This window comes from Astyanax mexicanus, chromosome 14 (genome assembly GCF_023375975.1).
Source record: "Astyanax mexicanus isolate ESR-SI-001 chromosome 14, AstMex3_surface, whole genome shotgun sequence".
Taxonomy (NCBI): Eukaryota; Metazoa; Chordata; class Actinopteri; order Characiformes; family Acestrorhamphidae; genus Astyanax; species Astyanax mexicanus.
The window spans coordinates 24888059-24906593 of NC_064421.1; the positions used below are offsets into that span (position 1 = coordinate 24888059).

At 37.5% G+C, this 18535-nt stretch overlaps 1 protein-coding gene across 3 annotated transcripts in view; it reads left to right on the top strand.

Moving 5' to 3' along the window:
- myo6b (myosin VIb) overlaps positions 1-18535 on the top strand; it is a 70593-nt gene that overhangs the window by 24944 nt on the left and 27114 nt on the right. For all 3 annotated transcript variants that reach the window (XM_049463755.1, XM_022672881.2, XM_022672883.2), the window contains exons 11-19: positions 1274-1454; positions 3471-3615; positions 10162-10319; positions 11097-11188; positions 11382-11454; positions 13708-13835; positions 15444-15539; positions 15767-15937; positions 17662-17700. In XM_049463755.1, coding sequence (XP_049319712.1) covers positions 1274-1454; positions 3471-3615; positions 10162-10319; positions 11097-11188; positions 11382-11454; positions 13708-13835; positions 15444-15539; positions 15767-15937; positions 17662-17700 — 1083 coding nt within the window. The remainder of the gene's footprint in view (positions 1-1273; positions 1455-3470; positions 3616-10161; positions 10320-11096; positions 11189-11381; positions 11455-13707; positions 13836-15443; positions 15540-15766; positions 15938-17661; positions 17701-18535) is intronic.

Below are 18535 nucleotides of genomic sequence, written 5' to 3' on the forward strand. Positions count from 1 at the left end.
AAATAAAGTGATGAGGTGTAAACATAGTCAAGGAATCAACATTCTTGCAACAGATTGCTGCCATAAAGGCTTGTATTTGCGGGATGAAGTGTGTTTATGAAGAGAATTGCTGATTTTATTTTTTCATTATCTTTAGGTGAAAGAAAATTCCACTGATTTTGTGAAATATGTTCATAATTGATCAGGCAAGACTTCCTTTGTTCTTGGATGGGTTTCACAAAGGCATTTTGAACTTTTGAGTTAACAGTAAGGGGTCGTTTCCTTGTCGTAGACTGTCGTTTTCCTATTGGTGGAAAATCTCCATTCAAAATGGCGTGTAGTCCAAGACTAGACTTGATATGTTAAATGCCTCAAAAAAAGGCCACTAATAAAGTTATCAGATAGAATAATTACATATACACCCTCTGATGCCTGAGACACTTTTTTTAAATAATACTTTTGAGAGAAAGGTTTGAAGGTTTGAAAAGGTCTGAAATACGTGCTCAGGTTGAGGAGAAGAAAAAAAGGTCAGGCGGTTTGCTTTTGCTGTTTTTGCAGCTATAGCTGCACAGCTGTGGGTACGAGAGAGAAGCACTGATAATGTGAACATAGCGTTTTTGTCTCTTAATGCTGAGCTCACCAGCTCATCTCTGTCTCTGTCTGTGAGATAGTAGTAGTAGCAGTAGTAGTAGTAGCAGTAGTAGTAGTGGATAATTGTCAATGGGTCAGATTGAGGCATCCCTATGTAATACCTTATTAGACTTGTTTACATTCAGAGGTCATATTGAATATTTTTTTAGTAGGTTTGAATTTCTGCAGACATGCTACTCCGATCACTGTAAAGAAATATGGCCTGCCGAGTTTCTGTACGATGCTCCATTGCACGTCACACCACTTTGATTGACCTTGTTTACATGTTCGATGACTGAATTATGCAGGGTGTGTGTGCTGCACAGCTCCAGGGGCATGGGGGTGAGGTTTTGAACCTCGCTCAGGTTTCTGTCTGGGTGGAGTTTGCATGAGTTTACTTTGAATGCTTTAGTTTTCAAATACATGTGCAGTGTATAAATGATTTTACTAAATTGTAATAATGGCTAGCCCCAAATCAGATTCCTTGTAAGTTTGGACTCATTGCGATCCTGACCAAGAAGAAGTAAAAAATCTCTGGAATTCTACTTGATCTACTGTTGCATTATTGGTGCCATTCCACACAGGAACTTCATGTATTAGACACTCAACTGCTGTTGCCGTCGCTACTGTGCTTGTTTTGATTGTTTTGTGTATAATTTTGTAGCATGTGAAAGCAGGAGCTTTGAAAGACCCCCTGCTGGATGACCTTGGGGACTTTAACAGAATGTGTGTGGCCATGAAGAAGATTGGCCTGGATGACACTGAGAAGCTCAATCTCTTCCGAGTGGTGGCTGGAGTTCTGCATCTAGGCAATATCGATTTTGAAGAGACTGGGAGCACCTCTGGTAAATGCTGCCATTATCTTTCCATGCTTCTGGCTCCCTTTGGGCTATCCACCTGTTTACAACAGGTTACTAGGAAAGTTTTTATTACTATATTGTATGTGTTATTATTACCAGTATATTCCTGAAAAAAAAAAAAAAAAACTACACAGAGCGAAGCAGCTGAAACAAAATGGTTAATATCCAGTCACTGCAAACCTGTGGATGTAGCTTTAGGTTTTGGTCTTTTTTTAAAAAGGATTTTTGAAATATAATAAATAGAAATGAAATGTTCTTGTGAGGAAAAACATTGGACAACCCCACAAGTAGAATCAGGTGCAGCACATCAGCTGCATTTAATTTAAGCATCATTAGAGAAGATTTTGGAGGACCCTGTCTTATTTAAACTTTAGGCATTTAGTTTGGATTGCTTATAACTTAAATCAAATCAATAAAATCCTTCACTAGATAATAGAGAGAGTTATTCAAGCAAAAGCACAATTAACTCTTTATTAATGCCCTTGATTTAGAATGAATGTTGTATAATGTCCCAGTACTTTTGTTTGTGTAGTGTTTGACTAGATTAGATTATCTGGTGTTCTGTATATTTTTGCTTAATAGCATTTTATGCATGGCTTAATAAATAATTTACCAAACTACCTTAATAATTAATGTAGTGAAGATAATAAACCATAAGCCTAACATAATCTTATAGAAAATCTAGCAGTCTATAAAACAAGTCCCCCCTTATTCCCCCTAAAACTGCTGCAATGTTAATATGTATACCCAGATAACATGTATCATGTAATGGGTGGTCTCATTGGCCACATTGTTGTAGGCCATAAGAGCAAGATGACATTTACTTTCCTGCAAAGTATGACTGTGCACAATTATGTGTTTAATCAGTAAATAAGTAGTTTCCTAAATTTCCTTCAGGATCAAAAAAGGATCCGTCCATCTGTCTGTAACATGCCAATGTGGAGCCTGTATTGGTAGCCCAACTGGGATCCAATCAGTTTTGTCCATGGGCTCCATGTTTGTCTCGCATAATAAAAACATGGGTTAAACATGGGCCCAACTGGTTTAAATATACCACATGGAGCTTAGATGGGACCCATGGAACATGAAGGTGGGTCTTAATGATATTGTCTATTTGGGAGAGCCAACTGAGTCCTAGTATCAAGACATGAAAAAACCCACTCAGAGCCCATGCCCACCTGGAGCCCACAAAGCCCACGTTCAGCCTGCGGTCCATCCATGTTTTAAAGTTAAAAGACAGACTAGCTCTCAGGCTGCTTGTCAATTAAAGTGAAGCACCTTTTTCCTCATTCTTCAATCACCTGTCTTTTTCACCATCCTCTGCTGCCATACACACATACACACGCATTCTTCCCTCATTTAGCTCATCTAACCTCAACAGGTCTCATTAGTAAACTGTGTAAGATTGTGTTTTCTTACTGCCGACAAGCAGGTACTATTATTTCTCATTTAGAGAATGCAGAACATTATTTACTTTAATTAAAAACGCTGAATTTCCTTACCAGCTGCTAAGCTTCCCTCTAGAGGTCTCATCCTGTTATTCACATGCTTCTAAGAACACTGGTGAATGTTATGTAACTGGTGGGTTTACTTTAAAGGCTTTGCTGGAGGATATGCTTCAGAGAAATGGTATCACCCTGCTGCACTGCCAATAAAATCAGATATAATATGCATTGGAAAGTGCATTTTAACTGCTTGATTGAGGTTCATTTAGTCATAAATACTAGGGTAGGTGGGTCTATATCAATATAACATGTCTTTATATATATTCACTACCTTGATTAAAATACAAGTATTTTAAGAATTCCCCATCAACCCTGTCATCTTGGGATAAACACCCCTTTAAGATATGTTGAATTCAGTGACCACAACCTTCAAACTGTTTTAAATTTTTTCAAGACTTCAGCTGTCCGTCCTGTCATGGTAAAATTATAAAATCTACAAGGTAGTTAAAATAATTTAAAAAATCTAAATGGTCATACTTTTTGTGTTGTCTGACAGGTGGGTGTGTTCTGAAGAACCAATCGAGTGAGACTCTGCAGTACTGTGCAGAGCTCCTGGGTCTGGACCAGGAGGACCTGAGAGTCAGCCTCACCACCAGGGTCATGCTCACTACTGCAGGGGGCGCCAAAGGCACAGTCATCAAGTAAGAATTCCTGCGTACATAATTATACCATCCTGATTACACCATCCTAAATGGAGCAGAGCGGCATCATACATGTATTCTTAAGTTGTCCAGATGCAATTTTGTTTAACTTAATTTGTGCTTTAATATATACTTATATATTGCAGATTTGGCAAAGTGCATATTCTGTAGCTTTATCTACAATGCTGCATTTTAGCTCTGGTTAATGTAGCATTCACATTGGCATATTTGACAAATTTTGTCAGAAGATGTATACAAAGGTTGTGTGTAAACTAATAAGCAGTTTACATTATCTGATAATATGCAAAATTTCCTCTTTTTTTGTCCTCAAGCAAAAACATATCATAGATATGTTCTTTTGAGACCTTTAAATGTGTGATTTTAAAAAGCAACGTCTAAATTGATTGTCTAAAATATATGGGATTTGGCTGCTATAACACAATGACACTTTCCCATCTACTGTTAGCTGTGGCTCATAAATATATATATATATATATATATATATATATATATATATATATATATATATTTTTTTTTTTTTTATTCTGTAATGCAAGTTGTCCTCTGGTGTAATTGAGCCTGTGGGTTTTATTTGTGTCTTATTTCATATACCTTGTAATATAGCTCGGTGTGTTAAAACTCTGACAGACAACATTTTTCAGCTGTGGCAGATTTCTTATAAACTACAAATCAAATACTGTTTCATGCATAATACAGTGATTTATATAATTTTGGTTGCACATCACCTAGTCAGACAGGATTTCTTACACTCTTTGTGATAAAATTGTAATAAAATAATTTTGCCCAGCTCTGTCTTATAATATGCTTAACCAAACTGCCACTAGAGGCCAGATATTCAGTGGGTTTCCCAAGACTCCAAACAGGGTAAAATCACTGAATTGTTAAAAAAGCTGATGATATAAAACAATTTAATTGATGTCTGCAGTCATTAGTGTACATCAATTTTGTTTATGACTTTGAGTGAGACCTGTTGCAAAAGCTTAAAGCAACATCATGTTGCAGTGTTACCTTAAAATAACAGCTTAAAAACTATTTTTGTGATCCACTGACTTTATTATTATAGAGAAAATAGTGTCTCTCTTGTTGCCACTCCAGGCTTGGCACTAGAAATATCAATTCTCCATAATGCTAATCTACCCCCTCTATGATTGCCAATTCAGAGCTCAAGAAGAGAACACATCTACAAAAAAAAAAACCTTCTGTCTGAAAGTACAAAAAAATCTTCAGAGAAGAGACATCCATTTAATCCACCGTTTGGTCTTTTGGATGTTTTTGTTCTGTTTTTTATTTTTTTCTTAATTGAGTCTAACCGCACCTGTGTAAATACAAAAAACACGTTTTTAATGATTTTCATTTATTAAGGGAAGATAGCAATCCTAACACACCTGGTCCTGTGTGAAAAAGTAATTGATAAATTACTTTCTCCCCCCATAAATTAACTGTAAGTTACCACATTTTTTTTGTTTAGTTTTACTAGCCACACCAAAGCCTAATTACTCCCAGACCTTGTAGAATCAAGAAATCTCTTAAATAGAACCTGTATATCAACATGAAGCAGGATAAAAGATCTCATAAAGCAACACATTATGCCCCAATCTGAAGAAACAAGATAAGAAAACAAAGTCATTGATCATCTATCAGTTTGGAAAAGGTTATAATGCCATTTCTCCAGCGGACCACAAAGCTATTATTCCCAAGTGAAGATAATTTTGTCGCTGTCCAATGAACAAGTCTCTCTAAAACAGCAGCTTTACAGGAGAGAGAAAAAAACCTTCTAAATCTTCAATAGAAGTCATTGTAAAAAGAGTTTATTTCAGGTCATTTTTAAGTATTTCTCTCAATCTGTTCATCAATAAATTTTGGCACAGTGTAAGGGACAGTTTGCCCGTTCACATTATGTAGTCAACTTACAATTGACCAAAAATTGGGATACTTATATATTATTGGACAGTGACAACATAGAACATGATTAACAAGATGAACTTTCCCAGCTGTGATTGGTCTGTCAAAATTACAAAAAAGGCATGGACAACCCATCCAGGAGGTCCCAAAAAAACCCAAAAGAAAAGGGATTTCATTAGAGAGTTCCATGGCAAAAAGCCACTGCTGACCAAAAAAAAAAAACACAGGCCTTTCTCACAATTGCCATCAATTGGAAAAAAATATACTTTTGGCTAATGAGGCAGAAGTGGAATGATGCTGTGGCACAATCTTAAACAGGATGTTCATGCTTGAAAACCCTACAATGTGGCTGAATTAAAACAATTCTGCAAAAAAGAGTGGAACCAAAAATCCTCCACAGTGTAAGTATGATAAAGCAAAAACAAAAATCTGTAGGGAGGAAAAATACTTTTTCACAGCAATGTATGTATTCTAGTTAGTTATTTTAAAGAACTTTCTGTGGAGAGTGCTTATCTCTGTGTGTGTGTTTTACATAGTTTATTGTAAAGTTAATCTAGACAGCATGTTGTTTTTAAGTTGCAGTCAGTCAGTGGCTGATCCAGAAACAGGGTCTCCTGGCTTTTCTTAAATGTCTATTTGCATTAAGGTGCTTCTAATGACGAGAAGTGGTGTTCCATATCCTGTGATGGGAGCCCCCTTCGATCGTAACAGGCTACTGCGTAGGGTCTGCAGCATTCATCACAGCCTCTCTCCCTGCTGTGATGTGAATGTCCTCTAGCAATACCTTTCATCAATTTGGCTCATCCCGATCCTCATCTCCTTATTGAGTTCTCACGCTGGATTCGTACTGACAGCCAGTGCTGAAAATAGCTAATCTCAGCCTCTTTGCAGCAGAGATATGGTCACTTTAATGAAACCTGGCACAGGCTAAATTGGCTAAGGGACTGTAATAGTGTAGTTGGCATTGAAAGCCTTCTGTTACACTTAAGCAGGCATATTTTTATTGATTGCATAAGAGTGAACGTTCTAAGAGAGTCTATATATGTCCTTCGGCAGCTTCTGTAGTAGAATCTGGGGGTTATTCTAGACTGGGATATTCTAGTGGTACCAGAACTCCACTACAGCTCTCCAGGGACATTACTTAGAGCACATTGCCCACTAACTCCTTGCTATTTTAAGCCTAGTTATTAATCTTAACGCAGAAACATTTAGCTTAGCACAATGGTTCTTATATTGTCGTACATGTACCACTGATGGTACATGATACATTGCAAGGTGGTATGCCAAATGGAAGTGAAATAAAACAGAAAAAGATAACTTGATCCTGCACCCAACAACTGGCGTTGGCCATATAGCCGAGCCCATTTCCTTCATTTTCCAATCACCATTTTCAAATGATTTCATCACTACATCATAAGTTTTTCATCAGTGTTTCATTGAATTAAGCCCACAATTGGCCTCCAATGCCCATAACTTTTGCCCAGGGGATTAATTACTGTATTTTAAGAACTATAAGGCAACATATAAGGTGCGCTATCAATGAATGTCTTTTTTCTCATCTATTTTCATACATAAAGCGCACTGGATTGTAAGGTGCTTCCGTTTATTTACAGTAAGCTTAGATTCCAATATTTTCAACAGCCAATTTTTAGCCAGTAACAGAAATTAGCACTTGTAAATGCCGCCCGACATTTACACTGAGAAACCCTGAGTGGTCTGGTAAGCCAGGGCGCTAGCAGTTCGTCCGATGCACCTTGTTTTAACAATGTAAAACAAAAACTGATATACTCACCTCTGAACGGCAAAAGAGCTAGCGCTTAGCACGCTTAGTGGCTAGTACTAATACTGCTCCAGCCTTGCTGCTGAACAAACTTCTCTGAAGCTCCTGTATAACACTGCACTTCAGCATTGTGACTTTACTGCTCCTTACAACCTTACTCGTAGAATTCATACATAAAGCGCACCGGATTATAAAGCGCACTGTTGATTTTCAGGAAATTTAAAGGATTTTTATGTTTATTTATTTATTTATTTATTTTCTGCCTAAATTTTTCTAAAATGTCTCTGCAGGCATTCTGACTGCTCTGACCAGGAAAAATAATCAAAAGTTTGCAAACACATGCCTGGCACACACATTAGACCTAGCAGGTGGTACTTGGAGGTTTTAGTTTGAGCACAGTTGGTAAATTGTTTAAAAAGTTTTAAAGAGGACCACTGATTTAGCATGTTTTGTGGAATCCCACTGGGTTCTAGTTTAGGGTCTGTGAAACTGATATTAAATATGACAGTTTTGTAATGTAGTTATAAATGTGTGGATGAAGTGTGGGCTTATATAGAGTCTTGAAGAGGTTAACCCACAGTCCAGTTACAGGGGATCAGAACAGGACATGCTTTATTATCACGTTTTCCTCCGATATGTTTTTGATGTATGTTTAGTGATGTATGAATGATGAGGCAAAGCTCAGTGGATTAATATTTAACCAAGTGCAGATGCCAGACTGAGTGTATCTGTGGCACATGTATAATGCATGTGTGTCTGAGGGGAATCACCTGGGGTCTTTTTAGGTGCTGTGAGATGCTGCTAGAAGGCCCGTGTCCAGGCTTCACAGCAGCACACCACAATTCCTCATTTGATTGCGGCCGAGCGCAGGCAGTATGTTGTGTTCCGTATCATAGTCTGTGGAGACTGTGGGGGCAATTTTCTACCAGCACTGAAGCGACAATGCCAGTTCACACCGTGAAATTCCATAAATGCCATCAATTTGCAGCTCACTGAAGCTATTATTTTCCCTTTTCTTTCAAGTTGTGAGTTTGTTTCTTATAACGTGGTGCTGCATATGATGAAGTTAGCTGCATGCGCTTGTGACAGCAAGAAGACAGTGGACATGCACTGATCAAGCATAATATTATGACCCCCTCCTTTTTAGGTGTACTGACCATATAGGACTGGTTTGTAGTTCTATAATTACCAACTTTTGTTTCTCTGCATACTTTATTATCTCACTTCACCCTGTTCTTCAGTGGTCCAGAGCAGATGACTCCTTGGGTGGGGATAATTTTCCGCACTGCAGTAACACTCACATGGTGGAAGTGTGTTAAAGCTAAATTATACTTCTGCATCAAGTCAGTGATTTGCCTATGGTGTAGCCTGCATGAGTGCTCTACGCAGTGGTACCCTATGCAGAGCGACTCTGCATCACTCTGCAGTTCAAAGGCTGAAAGGTGTGTAGCAACAGATCAGTTTCTGTCACTCAGATCAGCCATAAGAACTAATATAGTATTCACTTGGAAAACTTTTGGCTCTGTTGTAAGCCACTAGCTTTTTTTCTTATATGAATATATATAGCGATGACCATTAGCTAAAGATCAGGCCCTTTAATCCAGATTTTCTAAGTGCCTGACCCCTATCTGAGACAGTATATCCTTGCTTTGCCATGCAGTGTCTGTCTATTGCTATGCAGTAGTTCTAACTTTAGGCAGGTCACTTGGGAGGCAGGTGCTGTTTTTATCAGCACTGTCCTATGAACAACCTTATAGCTCCATTTTCTTTGTCTTTTTTTAATCCAAAACTGACACCTTGCTGAATGTCGTTTGAGGGATTTAGAACCTCCCAGTAAAGGTGGAAAACTTGGAAAAGATAATATTTTTGAGATACAGATTCCTTAGTAAGTTGTAAGTGAATGTGTTCAGTCTTTCAGTGAGTGTGTCTTCCAGGAGATTAGGATTTCGCCTGGGTCTCATCTTTGTTCCTCTCAAAGCGTCTGCCTTTCAATATGAGGAAGTGTTTTTTTTTTTTTTTTTAACCTTGCTTCTATCCCCAAAATAGGTTTAAACTTGGATCTCTGTATAGCTGCTTTGTGACAACCATAGGCATTGGCACCCCAAAATTGAATCCCTGCATGCTTTAAAAAAAATGAAGCAAAAACAACATTTTGATAATATTTGAACAATACAGATTTATTAGCTTCTGATTGAAGTGGTGAAAATGTTTAAATTAAAGGTAACACTTGTATATAATAGTTTTTGTCTCCTAATCATATCTTTAGAATATGTAGATGGTTTTAATTATATAGTTAAGAGATTATTAGAATTAGCGTATCTGATTTGAATCTAAATTATTCTTATTCTTCTTACATGACTCACTCACCTATCTTATTGGGTGAAACCAATGAGAACATTGGTTTTGATTGGCTGTGATCCTAGAATCGTCCGTGGAGATTACATTTGTTGAGAAATGAGAAGTTGGAGTTGTGCATAGAAACAAAGTATAAAGGCTTAAAACCCTTAAAATCTACTTCTTTGGCTCTAGTGTTCCCTCTATGTATGTTAATTCGGCCAAATCTAGGAGGTGATTAACACGGTCAGAAACTGCAGAATTGTAGGTCTCAAGCTCCTTGATTCAAAGTAGAGGTCAATTGAAGACACTTTATTTTTTGCCCTGCACTTTTTGAATTGAGTTTTGTTCCCAGCAGTGGTGCTGGAATCCCGTTGAGGGGTGTGGGCTGACAGCATGTAGAATGGATGGATGGGATAAAGCTGAATGGACGTTTATTGATGAGGTTGCATTAGCAGAAGCTCTGGCCTAGTTTTTGACTCCTTCTGGCCCACTTTGTTGCTCTCCAGGGTGCCTCTGAAGGTGGAGCAGGCCAACAATGCGCGAGATGCCCTGGCCAAGGCCGTTTACAGCTGCCTCTTCGATCATGTGGTCACACGGGTCAACCAGTGCTTCCCCTTCGAGACCTCCTCCAACTTCATCGGAGTGCTGGACATCGCTGGTTTTGGTAAGTATGAGTGTAGGACGTAATGCTAGATTCCTCTGTTTTAATGATTTTATAAGGGGTGATTTTAAATTCATCGCAGTTTGCACAAACATTCTAATCCGTGGTTAGTTCAAATATTTATATTTAATTAATTTTTTTATGATTACAGTAAAGATTGCAAACAAACTAATTTACTACGTGCAAATATGTAGTTGACACAACCTGCAAATATCAAAGTGGAAAAAAAAGAAATGTAAAGATATACTTAAGCAATAATACATGAGAGGGAGTGCTATAACGTGTAATATTGGCATCTAATACATGGGGAGCTTCAGTTACAGTGCATTACTGGCTGATAATGGTAGCATGGAACGTCTCTCAGCCGATCATATTGCAGGGTCGTAACTAACTGTGGCATAATGAATGTTAATAGTGTTGCGCACTACTGTATCTTATTAATTTTAATTAGTATGTAATGTTAGAGGATAGCTCAGTTGGTTAATACCCATGAGTAGTCAATGAATGTCAGTCTTGGTCTTGACTTGGCATTTGACTAAATTACCTTAGTGATACCTCACCAACTACCAGCCTGAGTCACAAACCCTGAGTTCATGAGTTCCTGAGTGCTTCATATTTAAACTTTTTCTTGTTCCGCTTTCTGAACAAATGCTGTTCAAGTACCTTACAGATTTTTTATTATGTTATTTTATAAGCTGGATTTAGGTAATCTATATTCTTTTAGGCAAATAGCTCAAACATCCTGAATTATTAATTAAATATTAAATGTTTTATCTCCAGAATATTTTGAGCACAACAGTTACGAGCAGTTCTGCATCAACTACTGTAATGAGAAGCTGCAGCAGTTTTTTAATGAGCGCATTCTGAAAGAGGTGAGTGGACAGTTTCTTCAGCTCTTCACTGATCATAAAATGAAATGAATAAACACACATTAAATCAGAGACATCATTGTGGCAACATGAGCAGAACTCAGTGATATCCATGATAGATCATTTGAATTATAAATTAAGCTTTTGATGAATGGGATTTGTCAGCACTACTAATATATGTTTTGTTGTTTTGAAGGAACAAGAGCTGTATCAGAAGGAAGGCTTGGGAGTGAATGAAGTTCATTATGTCGATAATCAAGACTGTATAGGTGAGCATAAAACCTTGACTCCTTACATTCTTTCATTTGCATTTTATACCACATTAATAAATACATACTTATAAAATTAAAAAGTGTAGAATATTTTGTGAATATGCAACATATGTTAAGCTATTAGATTCAGTTTGGCTAGTTTTTGCATATTTAATGACTATTTTTTGCTGTTTTTTTATCTGCCATTTTTTTTAGAATAGAAATAATATTTGGCTTGCAATATAATGTCTGACTTCCACTGAAAGCTAAAGGTTTTTTTTTCGTTTGTGACCACATATGCCAAAGTTCGGGCACCCAGGTTATATGATGTGTTTATTAGAAAGCCAACAAAATGTAGCATTTTAGCACACACCACAAACCCACAGACTGGCTGCTTCATAAACATCAACTCCTCTTTTTTTTTTTTGGTCACACAGGAGCACTTTGTAGTTCCATAATGGGCTCCTTGCACTCACGGCTCTGATGCATTTCCGTTTTCAAATAATGCGGCTTGAACGTTTCCGGTTGTATTGTTTACATTCGCCTGTGTAGGCAAAACTATTTTTTTTTTTACTAGTGAGAGGTCAAAATGAGTATGAAGTGAAGTTTTCAAGCCGTTTTCAGCACTGTTGTGTTCCTCTTTGCACGACGTCTGCCAAGTTTTATGGAAGTGTTAGGCTTTCATAGCTTCCCTGCTCAGAGTGATCTAATAAACAGTGGCTAATAAACACCATTATTATTGCTAGCATTTGTATGATTCTTTTTATAGTGATTATTATTACTATCATTATTATTATAGTTAGCATTATTCTAGCCAGCATTTTTATTATTATAGCTAGCATTTGTCTAATTATTTTTATGATGATTATTATAGTTAGCATTATTATTATTATTACTAGCGTTTTATTAGACTTCCATTTGATAACAGGAGAAACTAACAACTATCAATAATGCACCTAGCAAGCTAGTTAGCTATTCTAGCTAATGCTGAGCTGTGTGGGCTAATGTATAATATAAGAAAAAAATCTTTGTAGTGTGTAGGTATGAAGATGCACATAGTTTAAAGCCTTTCTCTAGCTTTCTAGTGGTAGGCTTTACTGGTCTCCTTGACAGTGAGGTTAATTTTTAGAAGCTCTTGTAAACACCAGCTGAAAATACTGGCATAGTGAGTATATTGGAAAAGCCAAACAGGAAACACTGAAGCAGCACAGATGAGAATGCGGAAGTAGTTGTGCAAAGAGTGCATTACAGGTTGTAGTCTCTGTTACTCTACTTTTTTTTGTAATCCTCTTATCTTCCCTGTTCTTCAGTGATAAGAACCCCACAGGACCACCACAGAGAAAGTATTATTTGGGTGGTGGCTTTTTCGCAGCATTGCAATTCACAGGTCACAGCAGTGCTGCTGGAGTTTTTAAACAGTTTAGTATTACTGCTGGACTGAGAATTAAGAATTAAGTTTATTTCTGGGCATATTGTCAGTCCGGAAGTAATTACATGGACTAATTGGATTTTGAGCCTGGGTTACTGTACTTACACTTCACCAGAACTTTGTTGCAATGAAAAAGATACTAAAACAACACTGCATATGTTCACAGATCAGCTAGAGTTTTGCTCTCTGCAGCAGGTGCAGAAGCCAGCTGATGAATCTCAACTACAACCTTCGTAAATGCTTTTGACAGAGCATGCAAATTGTACAAGTGGCATAATATTATGTCCAGTCACCCTTCTGCCAGCTTTTCAACTGTGTGTATAGTACAGCTGTGTCCCGGCTACCTGCTCCCGGTCTAGCAGCTCTGAGCGCAGCGGTTACAGACACTTTCCATTCAGCGGCTCAGGCCATGCTAATGCTGCCATTAATAATGGAGCACAGTGCACCTCCTAGTGAATTGCAAATGGACACACAGGGCCTCTCCTCTATTTCCCCTCATCAATCACCTTTCATTTAAGCACAGGTGTCTGCTCATGCAAATACATGACTGGGCCTGCGTCTGATCCTCGGTCACCCGCACATATCTCTGATGAATAATGCACCCAATGGATGCCCTCGCACTGATTACCAAACATAGCCTAGTGCTCCCTGGCTTTGCCTTCGCTCCATTAAACTTTTTTTTTGGGCCCCGGCGCGTGCTGGATAATAGCGCACGGGCAGGGTCATGGTATGCTAATGCAGTGTGCCTCTCCGGTGCTGTCTGCTGCTGCTGCTGCCGTTGCTGTTGGTGGCTCTCTCCGCCGCTCGCTAGCTTCCCTAATGCTCTGTGTTTTACTCTGCAGACCTGATTGAGGCAAAGCTGGTGGGGATTCTGGACATCCTGGATGAGGAGAACCGCCTGCCGCAGCCCAGCGACCAGCACTTTGCAGAAGCTGTTCACAGCAAGCACAAAGACCACTTTCGCCTGACGGTTAGCTTCAACACCAAGCTTTCATTTTCTTGCTCAGCCTAAGATAAATGTAGGGTCCTGTGGTCAATGCCGGAGGCAAAATCTGATAGTAGTGAAAGCAGGCATGTACGCTGTATGTAGGCGGCACAATGTCATGGACTGCAGAGTATAGATACCCTCAGGGCCTGATTTGAGGGGAGGCATTTTCTGCCTGGTGAAATAAAATTAAAAAATGTCTTCCATTCCTCTTTGATTAATACTTATGTGAATTTTCATCAAAGCAAATAGATCAACAATATAAACTCTTCTAAAGGTTATTTGAGCAATGCAGTAAAGGAGCTAGTGCTCGGCAGTATGACAATATTTGAATGTATTGTGATAAATATTGCCATTATGATGCACAATATACTTTTATAAGAATATTTTGTAAATAAAGATCATTACATTTCATTACAAAGAGCATCATTAGTTAAGTTTAATAGGTTGAAGTGAAGCACATAAAAAAATGGTATGCATGGTATTTAAATAGCAGTTATTAATATGAATGCACCACAATTAAAACAATACTGACTATTGTAGAAAACTTAATTAAAAACTACATTTTAAAAATATTTATGTAACAATTTTTAATATTCCAATCAGACAAACCTATGAAGAACAATACATTAGTTTCAGTAGTGCTATTCCAATCAGTAATTTGCTTCAGCAGTGCAACTCTAGACACACATTTATGATAGTAGTGCTGTTCTAATCGTACATTTACCTCAGGAGTGCTACTCAAGTGACATGTGAGTGAAATTTACACGGAGAAAAGGCAGTTAGTCTTTTGGTAAACAAACAAAAGCTAAGGCTCAGATATAAATGTATAGTCTTTATTAAAGTAATGTCCAAACCGATTGTTAATTGACACTAGTAAAGCTTTATCAATGGAGACTTTACTTTAAAAAAAAAAAAAAAGTATATTGATGTGTTTTACTACTGTCAATTAATAATTAGTTAAGACATTTAGTTGTAAGTACTGTAACCTTAAATAAATTAAATAAATGTAACCTTGTTGTAAAGTGTTGCCAAGATCATTTCAGATCCAGTAAAACTATTCTTATAATAAAGAAGTGTAAATGTGAATAATATCATTTTACAATTGAACCAAACATTTTTCTATGACATTGCTTATAGAACCTTTCATGATACTTTTATTATAAAAAAAAAAAAGTGTAAAACTTAAACTACTTCTGGTCCCGTAAATAAACATGTTTGAAAAAGAGATGTGTGCTTAATTTGCACATCTCTGTTGCTAATGTGTTTCTTTATGTAAGAAAAGTTGTTCTTCTGTGGCATCACTCAAAGAACATGTACAACGAAAATTAGCTTGTAATTTATTGTCTACATATGGGGATGTTTTAATGTCATTATAAAATGATGAAAAAAATGCTTTTCCCAGTCTTAAATTATTCTAGTCCAGTATTTCTGCAACTTACTGTCAGTTCCATTTAAACCTACCATGAAGCATCCTAACATTTTGTCTATGGTTTGAACACTAGATAAACTGCATTAGCTGCTTAAAAGCTTGTAGCCATCAAACATCTGAGCCAGATTTTTTAATTCTACCTGATTGTTTTTCCCTTTAAGATTCCCAGGAAGTCGAAGCTAGCAGTCCATAGGAACATAAGAGATGATGAAGGATTTATCATCAGACACTTTGCTGGAGCTGTGTGCTATGAGACGGTATGTACAGACTACCTGATGGCCCTTACAGTATGTGAAGATTTTTGACTAAATGAAGTGGCCAATAGAAATGTTTTTGATTTTATTAGCTAATAAATCTCTCTTACATGCTGACTAACTTAAGACTTTATGAAGGCTGACTGTGTGCTGTGTTTGTGTTGAGATGTGTATTGAGATTGAGACGTGCTTTTCTGTGCCCTCTGCTGATTGTGTATGTGTGTGAGCAGACCCAGTTTGTGGAGAAGAATAATGATGCCCTCCACATGTCCTTGGAGAGCCTCGTGTGCGAGTCGAAGGACAGGTTTGTCCGGGATCTCTTTGAGAACAACTCCAACTCTAAGGACTCCAAGCAGAAGGCTGGCAAACTCAGCTTCATCAGCGTGGGAAACAAGTTCAAGGTGAATTCATGCTTGCCGGGGTGATGAGAAGATTAAATCTAGGCCGATGGCAGATGACAGATTTTCAAAGCTGAGGAACATCCAGTGTTCCTCCGAGGAGCACTGAGAAGTACTGAGAATTTCTTAACTTCTTTTCACATTTTTGTGGAACTAGTTTCTCTTCAAAGAGCTTTCTTTCACCTCGTTTTAATGATAGATTTTCTGAGCTGCAGTGGGAGGCTCTGAACTTGACCTCTTCTGACTTGATGTTCTAATTCTTGCCCTTCTTGCTATTCTACTCTCTTTCTGCCCCTTCCTCTCTTAGACTTCCTCCTGTCTTCCAACCCAATCCCTGAGAAAAGGATTTTCTCCTATGTCTTAAATATATGTAGCATGGCTGGCAGAAACAAAGAGGAAAACGGAGAGAGGTTAAAGCTTTTAAATGGGTAAGGCTGGTCTGAGGCATTCAGAACCAGTGAAAATGACTAAATTGCCATGTCTCGCTCTGCCGCTGCATACGCATTGTAAATCCGTGTGAAGCCACATACCCCGCCCCCACCCCACCATGTTTTCAGCTCTTGATCCACTTAGTCCTCCGTGTCTGTGTGTGAGAGTGTGTACCATGACGCTGAGATTGTTTTCAGAAAAAGGTTGTTTTTCCTTCACAAATCTGCTGTACTGCGTTCAGACTTTTTTATCATTTATTTATCCTCACGCCAAAAGCTATGGAATATGTTCATAAATAAATTATTTTAGATTTTGATTGACACATTTCCTCACACCGTCTTTATAATGGATTCTTAGGTTCATATCCTATTTAATGTTGAATACAGCAGTGAGATGTACACGTGCATCCTGGCTGGCACAATGCATGCCTTTCACGCTTTTCATGTTTGCACTGGTTTGCATAAGATTAAACTCCAAACTTTAAGTTTATTTTGTATCCTACTTGTGATCTCAGACACATTTAGAAGAAATACACTATATGGACAGAAGTATTGGGACATCTGCTTATTCACTGTCTTATAAAAAATAATTGAAATAGTAAACAATCTATCCTTATTTTATTGGAGTAACAGTCTCTAACCTGTCGACCAGCTTAGTTTTAGACTAGCGTAGCGTTTAGTTTTTGTTTGAGTTTGATGGTTTAGCTGCTCTACAAGCGTGACCAACCAGACCAAAATTGACTATGCTTGTCAACCTGGTTGACCAACATGATCAAGCTAATTTTCTAGCTTAGTTTTTGACCAGTTTGACCTGATTGTGGTTGAGTTTGATAGTTGTACAAGTGCTAGTGTACAAGCATAATTAACCTGAACGAGCTAAACAATCGTAGCCAAGATACTTGACCAGTTTTCCAATATTTCCTAATATTAGGGGTGGGCGATATGGCCCTAAAATATTATCACGATATTTCATGGTATTTACACATAGTCTTGTGGAATGTTGCATGATCACCACCTCACCCTAACTCATCCCTGACTATTGCATGATGCCAGTATGTTCATGTGTATCTGCTCCAGAGAGGCCTAATCTTTTGGCAATACTTTTCTACAGGATGTAGCTGTGAGCCTACAGTTGCACATTTGTGTCAGTAAGCAATTAATGCAGCTGAATGAAATGTTTAGAAGGGGTGTCTAGAAACATTTGGCTATATAGTGTACTTTCTATGAAAAGGTTTTTTATTTTATTTTTGTATTTTTTTAAATTTAAGTAAAATTTAATTTTATCGTCCTCTATTACAGACCCAGTTGAATCTTCTACTTGAAAAGCTTCGCAGCACAGTGAGTATTATCTCCTCTTCTGTTTTTTTTCCTTTTTAAAATATTAAAATGTATTAACTCAAAATATCCCATGGTGGTGAGTGTTACAGAATCTTTAAAACATGTGTAAAGTTCTTTACAGCTCTCTGTTTTTTACTGTAACAAATGTGGTCCCTAAGTTTTTATAGAGTACCAGTCAAAAGTGTAGACAAACCCCTTCAAATTATTTTTTTTTCTTTCTTTTTGTTATTTTCTACATTACAGATTAATATTAAAGAAGGAACACTATTAAGAATCAAGAAATGGGTTAAACAAGCAAAAATATATTTTATACTTTTGATTATTCAAAGTTGCACCATTTGCTTTGATGCCAACTTTACCCTTTCTTAGCAATCTTGGACTCTTATTATGGGTTTAATTAGATTTTCTTATTCCTATATTTACCAGTATTTTTGTACTGTAAATATGAATGAAACCTAGCTAGAACATAATGGTTGGGTATGACCACAGTTCTAAATTTTAACACGATTTAACAGCTTTTTCCTCCCCCATTTTCAGATAGACCACTATGTTGGTTATATAGCCAAACCACTAGAAACATCAGGTCAGCAGTGCTGAGCTGAGGAAAATCTAGCATAACTGTTAATCCAAGCGTGAGGAAATCTGGTCCTGGGGGGGTTTCCTGCTGAAGCACACCTGATTCAGCTCACCCGTTCGTTTCATTTCAGGTTCAGTAAGTGCGTTAGGTTGCGTTCACTTTATAGCCATCATTCATTTGTTATATCCTGTATATAACTATTAATAGTAAATAAATAGTAGTGATCTAGGACCACAAGTGGAAGTAAATTAAGTAAAT